Source organism: Sturnira hondurensis, unplaced genomic scaffold, assembly GCF_014824575.4.
Source record: "Sturnira hondurensis isolate 20B ecotype Veracruz unplaced genomic scaffold, ASM1482457v3 Scaffold0017436, whole genome shotgun sequence".
NCBI lineage: Eukaryota > Metazoa > Chordata > Mammalia > Chiroptera > Phyllostomidae > Sturnira > Sturnira hondurensis.
Genome location: NW_028090067.1, coordinates 10,402,097 through 10,415,582, shown reverse-complemented (window position 1 = coordinate 10,415,582; position 13,486 = coordinate 10,402,097). Strand labels below are relative to the sequence as shown.

Genomic DNA, 13,486 nt, shown 5'->3' with positions numbered 1-13,486 from the left:
GAATGGCAACATATTTTTTCTAAACTTAAAAAGGGAATTCTCTATGATAAAAATAACATTAAAAATCTAAAACTTCAGTATTAATCAATATTAGAAGTGCCTAAAATAGTATTTAGTAAGATATAAGAAAGACTTTGTTCTTACTTTTCATTTATCTTTACCCCCACGGTTTCTAAGCCAATTTTTCTTGTGCAAGAATCTCTTCCTATTGCCAGTAATACCTGAAAAATGAATATACAGTAACTATTAACAAAAAGGTCTTTATGTGAGTCATTTAATCATTATTTTTTCTGCTTATTAAGCCAATCTGATTCATCCATAACTGGAAAGAAATATTTCATTAAGAAAATGATGCAAGAGTTTAAACAATTTCAATCTTTAAAAAAAAACACCTTCAAATGTGATATAGCAGAAATCCTTTTCCATTTCTTACTAAGAAAAAGGGAGTTTTAAGCCAGGTGGTGAAAGACAAATACCATATGATCTCACCTTTAACAGGAATCTAATCAACAAAACAAACAGGCAAGCAAAATATAACCAAAGACATTGAAATTGAGAACAGGCTGACAGGGACCAGAGGGGAGAGGAGAGGGATTTGAAGGAACTGGTATAGAAGACACACGGACAATAACAACGGGCGGGTGGGGGCGGGGGGGGCACTACGGTGGAGATGGGAGAGAGGTGGGGAGGGCTGGGGGCTGGAGGGTGGGCTGGGATGGGGGTAAAGGGCAGAAAACTGTACTTGAACAACAATTAAAATTTTAAAAGAAGAGAAAAAAATCCTATTTGATATAGGAAAAAAGAAAAAGAAAAAAGGAGTAAACAATTCCTTAATAAACCGACACAAGATTAAAGACAAAGACAGCACAGCGTATGAATGAATTCACTTAGTTTAAATATTAAAAGTGGTGGGCTGGGGAACTGAAAGGGAAGAACATGGGCCAGAGAAATTCTAGCTCATTTAAAAATGCTGATGCTTTTTTACAGCCATTTGAGAAACGATAGTTTAAGTTCACACTGGAGAAATCTGAAGCTATCCCTGTACAACAAATTATAATGTCACAAATTAGAATGGGAACGGAACCAATGACCTTGCAAACAGCCAACAGCCATCTTTAAGTACCCAGAAAATTTCCGGTAAGCACAGGACTTGCTTTGTAATGACGTACGGACCCGGCTCCCTTCCTTACCGTATTGTACTCTCCTTCAATGATTTCGTCACTGTTGGTGGACTGAGCTACCACCCTGAGTCGGCCCGGTGTCCCTGCTTCAATTTGTTCAACCTACAAGAGTGATAAACTTTTACTTCACAACAAACACCTGTATCGAGGTAGATAATTATGCCCTCCCTTTCTACCTGGTTAATCCAAAGTTAAAACACAAATCTGGCGCAAAGGTCCTTTACGTCCCGTCTCCCTCACCTTAGCATCATCAGGATGCGGTCACTCTCTTATTATCCCCTTTTCTTGTGGCTTCACGTTCTTAAGCAGAAGTCAGAGGAAAAAGCAAAAGGGAAAAGCCCCAGGAAGCAGACTATATATAATCCCTGAAATCAAACCAATGACTCACTGTCTGGTAAGTCACCCAGAACCTCTAATCCCCTGTAGAGCATGGAACTGGCAGAACTGTGTTAAATCCAGGTCATTCTGACCCCACGCTCCACCCACATTAAGAGATTCATGGTCAAAGCAATGAAACTACCTTAACCCACAGAGCAATTTTTTTAAATGGTTATTTATTTATTTGTTTGTTTTTAGAGAGGGGAAGAGAAGGAGAAAGAGAGGGAGAAAATCATCAATGTGTGGTTGCCTCTCACATGGCCCCCACTGGGGACCTGGCCTGCAACCCAGGCATGTGCTCTGACTGGGAATCAAACCTGCAACCCTTTGGTTCATAGGCCTGTGCTCAATCCACTGAGCTATACCAGCCAGGCCCACAGAGCAATTTTTAAAATGACAGCTAAAATTCCTTAACTATAACGAATCCTTATCTGCACGAATGGAAACTATTAATCTGAGATTAAAAAAATGTTTGATTCTGTCAGTCTTATCTTTCAAACATTTATAGGAGTTAACAAGCCCCAATACAAGTTCCAGTATAATTTGGCATATTATTTGGCCTATTCAAACAAAGATTAAATGAGCAAAAAAGGCCATCCCACATAACAAAATTAGATAATTATTTTCAAGGAAGCCAGAATAATAAAGCATATCTACTAACTATACTGTAAAAAAATTTTACATCAGCCTAGTCTTGAATTCTTATTTATATCACTGGTATATATGAAGAAACAATGTATAACAACAGACCAAAGATAATACAGAAATGCATAAAGTGAAGCATTAAACAAGAGAACCAAAGGTAAGAAAGCAGAAAAGGAAATTAAATTATTATTTTTCAAATAAGAACAAAGCTATTTAGGTGGTGGGTAGCTACAAGTTTATACACCAGTATCACAAAACTGAGAAACTGCAGTATTCCTAACGGCTTATAATACTGAGAGAATGCTTCTATCACCCACCCAACTCTCTTTCCTAACTTTTAACCTTAGTATAGAATCAACAAACTTATGGGCAATTCCACTTACTTTTATTGGTACGAATTGTCTTATAAACTTGATACCATGTTCCTCCATATATTCACCAATTTTGTTGGCCATGTCCTGGTCAAACCCTCTAAGGAGAATGGACCGTACCATAACAGTGACATCTAGACCAATGCCAACAAGAAATCCGGCACATTCCAAAGCGACATAGGATGCTCCGACCACCAGGGTCTTCCCCGGGCAATAAGACAAGGAGAAAAGGTCATCACTGAAAAGATATTTTTGTAAAAAAAAGAAACAGAAAAATGTTCACATGTGAATAATGACCAAATCGAAGTAAATATTTCTACTTTCTTATAAACCAGACACTTTTGAGACTCAAAACATTTAATCAGCCACACATATAATATATAAGAAGTTTTTATGCAATCTTAGACTCTACCTTCTTGCCACCCAGGCGCCTGGGGAGAAGCTTGAGCTGCCCTGGCCAAGCACAGCAAACTGCCTAACTTCTGACAGTAACCCAACTCTCAGCCCCAAACCATTCTGACCTGTCTGGGAAGATTCTCCACTCATGTGATTAATATTATATACCTGAAAACTGAAACCCTCAGCCCACCATTCAGCTCTGAGGTGGAAAATCTGTTACTTCTCATCTGGAATACCAATTACCAAGAGTGGGGAGAAGGGAAGGGACAAACTCAACATACTGTTTTTGTAATATAAAAGCCAACTATGAAAAGTAAAATCCGTAACTTCTGGCCAAGATGGAGGCATAGGTAGACACACTGTGCCTCCTCACACAACCAAAATAAGGACAACAAAAATTTAGAAACAAAAAAACAACCAGAACTGACATAAAATTGAACTGTATGGAAGTCTGACAACCAAAGAGTTAAAACAGACACATTCATCCAGACCAGTCATGACCCAGCTACTGGGCTGACCCGCCCTGGTGGACACCTAAGGCTCTACCCGTCACTACGTAACAGGCACAACAAGACCCACAACCAAAAAAAAAAAAAAAAAAAAAAAGAAGGGGGGTACCCAAACAGAAGAACAGATCAAAGCTCCAGAAAAAATACAACTAAGTGACCAAGAGATAGCTAACCTATCAGATGCACAGTTCAAAACACTGGTGATCAGGATGCTCAGAGAACTGGTTGATTTTAGCCACAAATTAGATGAACAAATGAAGGCTAAACTAATTGAAATGAAGGGGAATGCACAAGGAACCAATAGTGATAAGAAAACTGGAATTCAAATCAATGGAGTGGATCAGAAGAAAAAAAGAAACAACCAAACAGAAAAAAATGAAGAAACAAAAATTCAAAAAAAATGAGGAGAGGCTTAGGAACCTCCAGGACATCTTTAAACGTTCCAACATCCATCCGGATTATAGGGGTACCAGAAGGGGAAGAGGAAGAGCAACAAGTGGAAAACTTATTTGAGCAAATAATAAAGGAGAACTTTCCCAATTTGGCAAAGGCAATAGAATTCCAGGAAGTCCAGGAAGCTCAGAGGGTCCCAAAGAAGTTTGACCCAAGAAAGAACGCACCAAGGTACATCATAATTATATTAGCCATGATTAAAATGAAGGAGAGAATCCTAGAAGCAGCAAGAGAAGGAGTTCCCATCAGACTGTCAGCAGATTTCTCAAAAGAGACCTTACAGGCAAGAAGGGGCTGGAAAGAAGTATTCCAAGTCATGAAAGGCAAGGACCTACATCCAAGATTGCTCTAGCCAGCAAAGCTATCATTTAGAATGGAAGAGCAGATAAAGTGCTTCTCAGATAAGGTCAAGTTCATGGAGTTCATCATCAGCAAGCCCTTATTATATGAAATGTTAAAAGGACTTATCTAAGAAAAAGAAGATAAAAAACATGTACAGTAAAATGATAGCAAACTCACAATTAACAACCACACCTAAAACAAAAACAAACTAAGCAAACAACTAGAACAGAAACAGAACCACAGAAATAGAGATCACATGGAGGATTAGCAACAGGAGAGTGGAAGGAGGAGAGAGGAGGAAAAGGTATAGCAAATAAGAAGCACAGAAGGTAGGTAGAAAATAGGGGGAGGGCAAGAGTAGTATGGGAAATGTAGAAGCTAAAGACATAACATGAACTAAAGGTGGGGAAATGTGGGTGGGAGAGGATGTGCAGGGTGGAGGGGAATGAAGGGGGGGAATGGGACAACTGTAATAGCATAATGAATAAAACATTTTTTTAAAAGTAAAATCTAAAAAATAAATAAGATAAAAAGTAAAGTCTGACAAAATCTTCTAGTTGAGTGAAGAACATGGACGACATGAATTAATATCACAAAAGCACTGTTAGAAAACGAATTTTTTAAAATATGAGAAAGGAGCCTATTCAAGACCACAAAGACAACAGCTACCATATGAGCTGCCCTGTTTGAGGTACAAAGGAGAAAATATTTCCCTCTAAAAAAGTCCTAAAAAACAAGTAATTTATAACACAATCAGGAAATCCTGGGAAAAAGGCATCCAAGAGGACGTATTTATCAACCATCTGCCTTAATGTCGTCATAAGTTTAAACATCTGAAAAACACTGTCACCAGTACTATTGCTTCATGTGCAAAAAGAAATCTCTTAGCAAAACCTTCCTGCTCGACTCATTTATTTCAGAAGGTCCCTCTCCACTGACATGGTGACCATTCAGACAAGAGTGAATGGGGCCTAGGGTTTCATGAACCTAAATGGTCTGCCATCCTCTAATGCTTTCAGTGTCCGCACTGCGGGTGTGAAGGGTGAGGTAACAGAGGATCCTAGTTCTGCAAAAAGTGTGCATGTACACATCTATCATTTACAAAATGTTTTTCATTTTGTTTTGTTTTAATCCTCACCCAAGGATATGTTTATCGATTTTAGAGAGAGAAGGAGAAAGAAGGATTGATATGAGAGAGGAACATCTATTGATTGTCACCCAAACGTACCCCAAACCCGGGGTCAAATACACAACCCAGGTACGTATCCTGATGAGAAATCAGGCCTGCGACCTCGACATACCAGGAGCACTCCAACCAACTGAGCCACCCAGCCAGGGCTCCATCTCATTTCATGTTAAACATTTATAAAATATACTCACACAAATGTAACTTTCAACATAAGCATATACCTGTATGTCAGTAGTGATGTAAACTCTGGGTGGTAAGATTACCAACATTTAGAGTATTAAATTTTTTAAATGTTCTCTTGCCTAAAATAATTTTTCCTTTCTCTTATTCCCAATCCCCTGCCCTTTGAAACCCTCAGCCCACCACTCAGCTCTGAGGTGGAAAATCTGTTACTTCTCATCTGGAATACCAATTACCAAGAGTGGGGAGAAGGGAAGGGACAAACTCAACATACTGTTTTTGTAATATAAAAGAATTGGCTAATTTCAATCAAAAATTGGCTAATTTCCAGGAAATAAACAAAATGGGTTTGAAGAAAAAAGCAAAACCATAAATCCACAATGGTTTTTCTTTGCTGAGATGCTGGCCTTACCTACTGATGCAGTATTCTTTGTCACCAGGGATGCCCAAGTAACGTGGCCTTTCACCAGTAGCAATGAGAAATCTCTTTGCTGAGTAGATTTTTTCTTTGCCTTTGTTATTTGTTGTCTACAAAGGAACCAACATGTCAGCTTTAAACAGTTGTTATCTCCTAGAAGTTATAGTTAACAAAGGCGATTCACATCACTGTCCAATTTGATTCTCATAAAAATTTGGTAATACGCTGGAGATATTAACGCTCAGAGTAAGTGACTTTCTCAAGATCACAATGTTAGTGGGCGCAGAGCCGAGACTCAGAGCCGAGACTCGAAGCCAGGTGGTCTGGTCCCAGCACTCTGACCCTCCACCACACCACAACGAAAGCTCTGTAAGATGTGACTACAAAATCCCCACACTGGACAACTCTGGGTCACAGTGGCTATTCCTTTCATTAGAATAATCACCTTCTCTTTTCCTCCTCGACCTCCAACCAAAGCTTAACACAAACAAAAGTCTCTCAGGCTGCCACACCACCATTACCTTAATCCTGTGAGGACCAACAAACTGCCCATATGCATTCTCATAGGTGACTTTCTTCTCCCGCAGAGCCACCCGGTAGCCCCAGTTCAGGGAGCCAATGTGATTCTGTACAGCTTCTGTCATTTTTTCCCAGTCATGTTTAACTGCGCAAGAAAATAAGACAAAACAGTTGAACTCCAAGGCTGAGCCACTGGAACGTCGCCTCAAGCTGGCCAGGCAGGACTTGTGTCTCACCTGGGTGTGTTCTTGTGCCCACCACGGCAACTGGATCTTTTTTTATATATAAAGATTTTATTTATTTATTTTTAGAGAGAGGGAAAGGGAAAGAGAGAGGGAGAGAAACATCAGTGTGTGATTGCCTCTCACATGCCTCCTCCTGTAACCCAGGCACGTGCCCTCTGGCTCACAGGCCCACGCTCAATCTCCTGAGCCACACCAGCCAGGGCCGCAAGTGGATGTGAAGCCAACTCTGTTGCTGCTCATCTGCCCCCAGCCCACTACAGAGAGCCAAGCCAGGCCACACCCTTAAATTCAACAATAGTAGTCAGACTTGCAAAACTACTTAGTATCTTTAACATTTCCAGTGCCCCTTCCATGTGGACTTCAAAGCACCTGAAGGGCATGAACTACTTCTGTCACATACAGAGGGAAGTGAAGGAGGGGCAGCTTGCCCAAGGCTGCACACTAAGGCAGCGGCAGACACAGACGCAAACTGCGGTGGAGTATGTCCCCAGACTGCAAGCCCCCAACTACAAACCAATGAGCTGGCTTTCTTTTTCTTTTCTTCTTTTAAAAGATTTTATTTATTTACTTTTAGAGAGAGGGGTAGGGTGAGAGAGAGACACACACACATCAGTGACAGAGATACATCGATCAATTGCCTCGCCCCCGAGAGGGCTCCTGGCCTGCAACCCAGGCACGTGCCCTGACTGGGAACTGAACTGGTGACCCTTCCGTTCGCAGGCCAGGGCTCAATCAATGAGTCACACGAGCCAGGGCTAGCTGGCTTTCTTTGTATTGACAATGGGATTCTAAAACTTCCAAAATACTTCATATTTTAAATGTATATTTAACACTTAAGCACAGAAGTCAAAGAGAGAAATCTGAAAAAATATAAAGCCCATACATCTTCCAGAAAGGACCATCCATCCATTCAGTTTACACAACTGAGCTCCAGTAATTTTGTTTTTTAAGGCCTAAGACTTCCTCTGTCCGTTCTCCATTTGGAGCTTCAGGAAAGGGGCAGATCACAGGCCGAGTCCCAGACCCGTCACTCCCCGGTCTCCAGGCAGATGCAGCTGTGCTGCCCAGCCCAGGTCTTTCCTCCTTCACCAGCTGGGAGCAGAGAAGAGAGCCTTCCCAGAAAACTGGAGCACTGTGCTTTGTCCAAAGACAGGAGACTAGATGTGTTTCTATTTGAAAAATGCAAAATAAGCCTTTATGGGAAATTTTCCAAACTTTCCTTCTTCCTTTAAGATCTAAAGATATAAACACTTGCCTAAACCCACTGATTCTTCACCAGAATCATTTCAAGCACACAAAAAAAGGGAGACAACACTGCTCCCTCAGTGGTGGATCCTGGCAGGCCACTCCCACAAAGCTCAGCCCTGGTTCTCACAGCCCAGCCCCAGCTTCCTTCAGAAAGCCCAAGGTTGAATGAGAAAAGCTGCAGATAATAATAAACAAACCACCAGGCTTGAGTTCCACAGGGGGAGGGATGTAATGAGAGGGCACAGCTCCTGGGCCCTCATCAAAGACTGCGGGATTATTGCTTCTGCTGCTGACAAATACAAGAGGTGAAAGGAATAAAGACAGAAAACTGTATTTCTACCTTACAATCTGGAAAGGGAGAAGAAATACAAAAGGTAGGACTGGTAAACTGGTTGGATAAGTAATTTTTGTAAGAACAGACAAGTAAGCTATAACTTTAAGACTGTGGAATTCAGGGAGTGTTTGCTGGTTTTAATGGACAGGTGTGGACTCTGACGGTAGTGGCCTATCACTGTTACATGCCAGCCACAGGGGTAGTCCTCCACTGGAAAGAAGACACCAAATTTACCAGGTTGTTTTACCGCCCACCTGCCTGCTGAGTCTATCAGATTCAACAGCTCAGTTGGCCCTTTAATAAAATTCACCTTCAGCAGAGGCCTGTACTTACCTCTCACCTTTTTAAGATTCGAAAGACCCAGGAAGCAGCCTTCTAAGACTCTGAGGAAAGAGCTATAACCCCAGGAAAACTTTTAAAGGAACTGATTTCTAAGATTTCAGACTTGAAAAAAAAGTACTGTTGAGTTTAAATGAGAAAGAAAAGCACGAGTAAAGGAAGCACGACCAGTTTCAGTGGAAGCAAAGTTTTTCAAAGCATGTATTTATGCTTGGGGTTTTTTGTTTTTTGTTTTTTAAATAATAAACTATTAATTAAAACTTTAAAAAAAATTAAAAACAAAATAATTTACCCTAGCTACTGGCTGGAAGATCTTCCCTCGATTGTCCCATAACCCACAGATCTCAAAACTAAACTCAGACAGGGCTGCAGTTTCACACGTGGAGGACACAGTGACCTAGGTCATTAATGAGCCACGAAGCCATGCCAGCCCTCACGTTATTCTCCTCCCAGATAATGCAACGTACTTTGTAAAGTCAACGAATTCCTCAACTTCCCTAGGGCATTCTAAATACTTTTCATTTGATAGAGACTAACCATCCTCTCTCTTCTCAAAAGGCAAGCCATCTCTCCACCCTCAAACGATCAGCTCATGAAACTGACTTCTTTGGATCAAGAAAGATGCATGGCTTCAAAAGAAGAGTAAATGTAACCTGCACCTTCCTATGAAACTCTCTAGTGATGAGCATTTATTTGGAAGAATTCTGGTCTTCCATTAAAGAAAGACACTCCAAGTGCAACATCTTCTTACCATAATAGCTGTGTAGCCACCTGACACAGGATAACTGCAGTGACTTTATCCTTTTAACATGCAAACGATAAAAGCCACTTCCAGGTTATTGCCAGTCTCACAGAAACGGATGAGGCACTGAGAGATCACGGCTCGAACTCCCCCAAAGCACAAACGGAACCACCGCTTCCCCCCGTACCCGTCTCCTCGACTTTCCATCCATAGTTCCGAGAGTCTCTCAGGGCTTGTCCTAACAAAGCTGCCTGGTGCATCAGTTTCTTCGGTATGCAACCCACGTTCACACATGTTCCTCCGAGACCTGTAACAGCATTGAGATACCAGTTTACAGACTGCTCTATGGTCCTTCAAAGGAAAAGGTCCACAGTAGTTACCACTCTAAGAACCCTTAACGAAGTAAATACTGTTTGTACAAGTTTATTCCTAAGTCTTGTGACATTTCTAAGTCCAGCCTGCCTTACATACCAATGGAGTCATCTGAAAACAGTACAAAAATGAGCAGATTTCTACACCTTCCACATACTTCAAAGGCTCCAAGTAATTGACTGCTGGTAAAGATGCCAGAAATTGGAATTTGACTTTGTGCACAAGCCTGTACTTGCCACTGTATCTATGAACAGAACTACCTGAGAGAGGGGTTGTGAAGCTGAGCAGGACGAGACTGTAGTGGCCCTGAAGGTACATACACAATCGGGTGTACACGAGCATTTTAGACACTGGATTTTTATCAGTATTTCATTCCTTGACTCCAAGGGATCAACCCCTGTGACCGCCGCGAAGCCCAGGCCGGGTTAACAATGGCGTGTTCTGGATGTAACCATACTCCACTCTGCACTTTCTGGTTATAGCCACTCTCTTCTCTCTCTACCGCAGATGAAAACCCAGACCTGTGAGGCCCCGATCCTTGCCCTCCTATTCTTGAAAGATGCCAAAACCAACTATGTAGGAGGCGTTTTCAGAGGAGAAGACCACTCAGTCTTCCCAGAAGACAAACCCTCTACTTTGCTCTATGAGGCAGATAGCAACACCAAACCACAGGCAGGTTGGGAGCTGCGCAGGCCTCAATACGTGAGCATTGTTTTAAATCCTCGCCCAAGGATATGTTTTTATTGATTTGAGAGGCCGGGGGCGGGGGGGGGGGGCGGAGAGGGAGAGAAAAAGAAACAAGGGGCAGAAATGAGAGAGAAACCTCACTGGGTTGCCACCCTGACCAGGGATCAACCTAGCTATGTGCCGTGACTGGGAACCGAACCCACAACCTTCTGGTGTATCAGGACAACACTCCAACCAACTGAGCCCCCTGGCCAGAGCAGAACCTAAATTTTCAACATTTAATTGGAGTCCAGTTTAACCTAGTATAAAAGAGGTACACGTTTTGTTTTTTTTATAATTGGGTTTCAGGAGCCATTTAAATCAATATCAAGGAAAAACCTTCTCCTACAAATTCACTTCTAAAATATTTTAAAAACTCACCCCATCTTGTTCCAAGAGGAGTTGGAGTGACAAAATCCAGGACCATCACCTTCTGGTCAAATCTGGCCGCCTCCTGGAAAGTGAGGTCATTAAAATGAGTTGGAAAGGCTAACATGACAGCCTGGAAACAGGATGTTGAAAATCCATGCTGCTTTTATTAGGCTACGATGCCTAAAGCACAACCAGTAACCACTGATTAATATTGGGACTTTTGTATAACTAGTGCTATTTCAGACAAAAATTAAGCAATGCTTAGATAATCATAAGAGTAGCTTTAAGAATAAGCAGAATACAGATACAAAACTGTCATCAACTGGAAACCCTAGCACCCTCTTACATAACCCCCACTCAACCAGTAACAAATCAAGCAATAATCTGAAAAACATACGACTATTTCTAAGCAAGTGTTAACTAGCCAGTAAAACAGATTTACTGATAGTCTACAACCCTTGATTCTGCATGTATCCTATAATAGTGTTAGGTACTTTTGTTTCCATACAGACTATTAAAGAAGTTTTTCTGTTGAAACTGTGATTTACTAAAATCTTCATGTGAAGAGCAAATGAAAAGCTGGCATCTCTAAGGTCTCCAAATCTATTTTAGGGGAGCAATGACAGTCAGAAGTTCATTCTGAAGGGTATCCATTATGTTTCGCAGAGAATAAGCTTTGGGTACTGGCAACTTCTAAGACATCCAAGAATTATCTCCAAGTACTGAGTCTACGTGTCTTTCAAAATCACCACCACTACAGCAAAATCCGCACACCCAGTATTACTCTGGAGTCATTTATAGCAAAAGTCATTTTGTTGAGTCATTTACTGCCCCACACCAGATGCTGGCCTGCTCCTAACTGGGGCAGCTTCTTTCAAATCTAGCTTCACTGATTCCCCACAAGCTACACCTTCAAGGAGTATAAGCACTTCATCTTTTAAAAGAAACTCTTCAGCAAGAATGACAGTCGCAAGGGCCCCTTCACACACGATAATGGACCTCACCTCACGGCCAGGAGCCTCATTCCTACTACCTCCCTTTGTCACTCCCAGGCCACAGTCAGTAGCTACTCTCTTAGCTCCCTTTAGAAACACAAGAGGCAAATCACTTTTACTGGGTTTAAGAAATCTAACTGCTCGCCATCGTTCTACTGGGGAGAAGGAGTTGTGAACAGGGAAATCAAAGTGAAAAAATATTACTATTAATTAAGAATAGAAATATATTTAATTTCAACCCAAAGGTGGTGTATTTACTTAATGAATGAAAATGCATCCGAAACACTGGGCCCAGTACTTTCATGTAAAGAACACATAGTTCAATCTGGAAAAACGTCTGATAATGTTGTCCCCTTGACATGCTCTACCCAAGTCACTGTGCAAAGTATGACGAGAGAGGCCCAGACAAGCCCCACCGGGAACCTGGAGACCTGGCGCAGCACACGCAGGGAGCCTTGCCTTGGCGGCGGCCAGTCCTCCCGAGCCCCCTCCGATGACGATGAGGTCATAGTCGTAGGACTCGGGGATGTCCTCGGAGCTGGGGACCTCCTCGGAGCCGTTCATTCTCAGTAGCGTTTGAAGTCTGCCCTCCTGATGAGCCTAAGGAAGAAAAACAACAGAAAGGAAAAAGCTTTAACTTAAAAGCAGCAGTGCCTGAAACGCTGTGTGAGAAAACCTTTCTTTGATGAAAAGCACAGGGAACTTTCACAGGAAACAGTGCTGTTTGACTTACATGACGCACACAACTGGGAACGTGCGACCTTCTCACATCGCAGAGAGCTGCCGTGAAGTGGCACGTGGGTAAGGTCCCAGCGGCCCAGCGACACAGTCTAGGCCTAAATTAAGTTTGACAGGCCCTTTTAACCCAGCACTTTTCAATTAGGTTTTTAAAACATTGGTACTGTATGTTTTTTTAAAGATTGTATTTATTTATCTTTAGAGGGGAAGGGAAGGAGAGAGGGAGAGAAATATTAATGTATGGCTGCCTCTCGTGTGTCCCCTGCTGGGAACTGACCTGCAACCCAGGCATGTGCCCTGACTGGGAATCGAACTGCAATCCTTTGATTCGTAGGCCCATGCTCAATCCACTGAGCTACACCAGCCAGGGCTGTACTGCATGTTTTTTAAAAGAATCACTGATACAATTTGTCAATTATCTTTACTTTCTAGCCAAAGGTAGAATAATGAGTGGGCTTATGTCTCAGATGACAACAGGGGCCGGGTAAAGAGCAATGAAGACAGATTAGCCAAATACTTAAGGGTTTTCTGCATTTTTAGGTAAGGCCTAAAGTCTAGAAATTCAGAACTAAATCATGAACTGACATACACCTGCAGAGAAAGTTAAATGTTAAAGTCCCTGCTTTTGCATAATAAACAAAAGGGGGAATAAATACACACGGCTCTATAAGGCTCACTTCTTTACTTACGTGCAAAGCCTCCTATGCTATACTTATTATTTAGTTTCCATGTACTTAACACATAACAGGCTTTATAATATGACTGTTAGGATTTTAAATTGTATTTTTATG

The 13,486-nt window shown here is 41.7% G+C and overlaps 1 protein-coding gene across 2 annotated transcripts in view; it reads right to left on the bottom strand.

Moving 5' to 3' along the window:
• Nucleotides 1-13,486, bottom strand: part of TXNRD1 (thioredoxin reductase 1) — a 53,999-nt gene that overhangs the window by 22,885 nt on the left and 17,628 nt on the right. For both annotated transcript variants that reach the window (XM_037068528.1, XM_037068527.1), the window contains 8 exons: nucleotides 12,417-12,557; nucleotides 10,972-11,044; nucleotides 9,680-9,799; nucleotides 6,587-6,729; nucleotides 6,060-6,175; nucleotides 2,588-2,813; nucleotides 1,191-1,283; nucleotides 145-221 (listed from right to left, as the gene is read on the bottom strand). In XM_037068528.1, coding sequence (XP_036924423.1) covers nucleotides 145-221; nucleotides 1,191-1,283; nucleotides 2,588-2,813; nucleotides 6,060-6,175; nucleotides 6,587-6,729; nucleotides 9,680-9,799; nucleotides 10,972-11,044; nucleotides 12,417-12,521 — 953 coding nt within the window. In that variant the 5' untranslated portion in view covers nucleotides 12,522-12,557. The remainder of the gene's footprint in view (nucleotides 1-144; nucleotides 222-1,190; nucleotides 1,284-2,587; nucleotides 2,814-6,059; nucleotides 6,176-6,586; nucleotides 6,730-9,679; nucleotides 9,800-10,971; nucleotides 11,045-12,416; nucleotides 12,558-13,486) is intronic.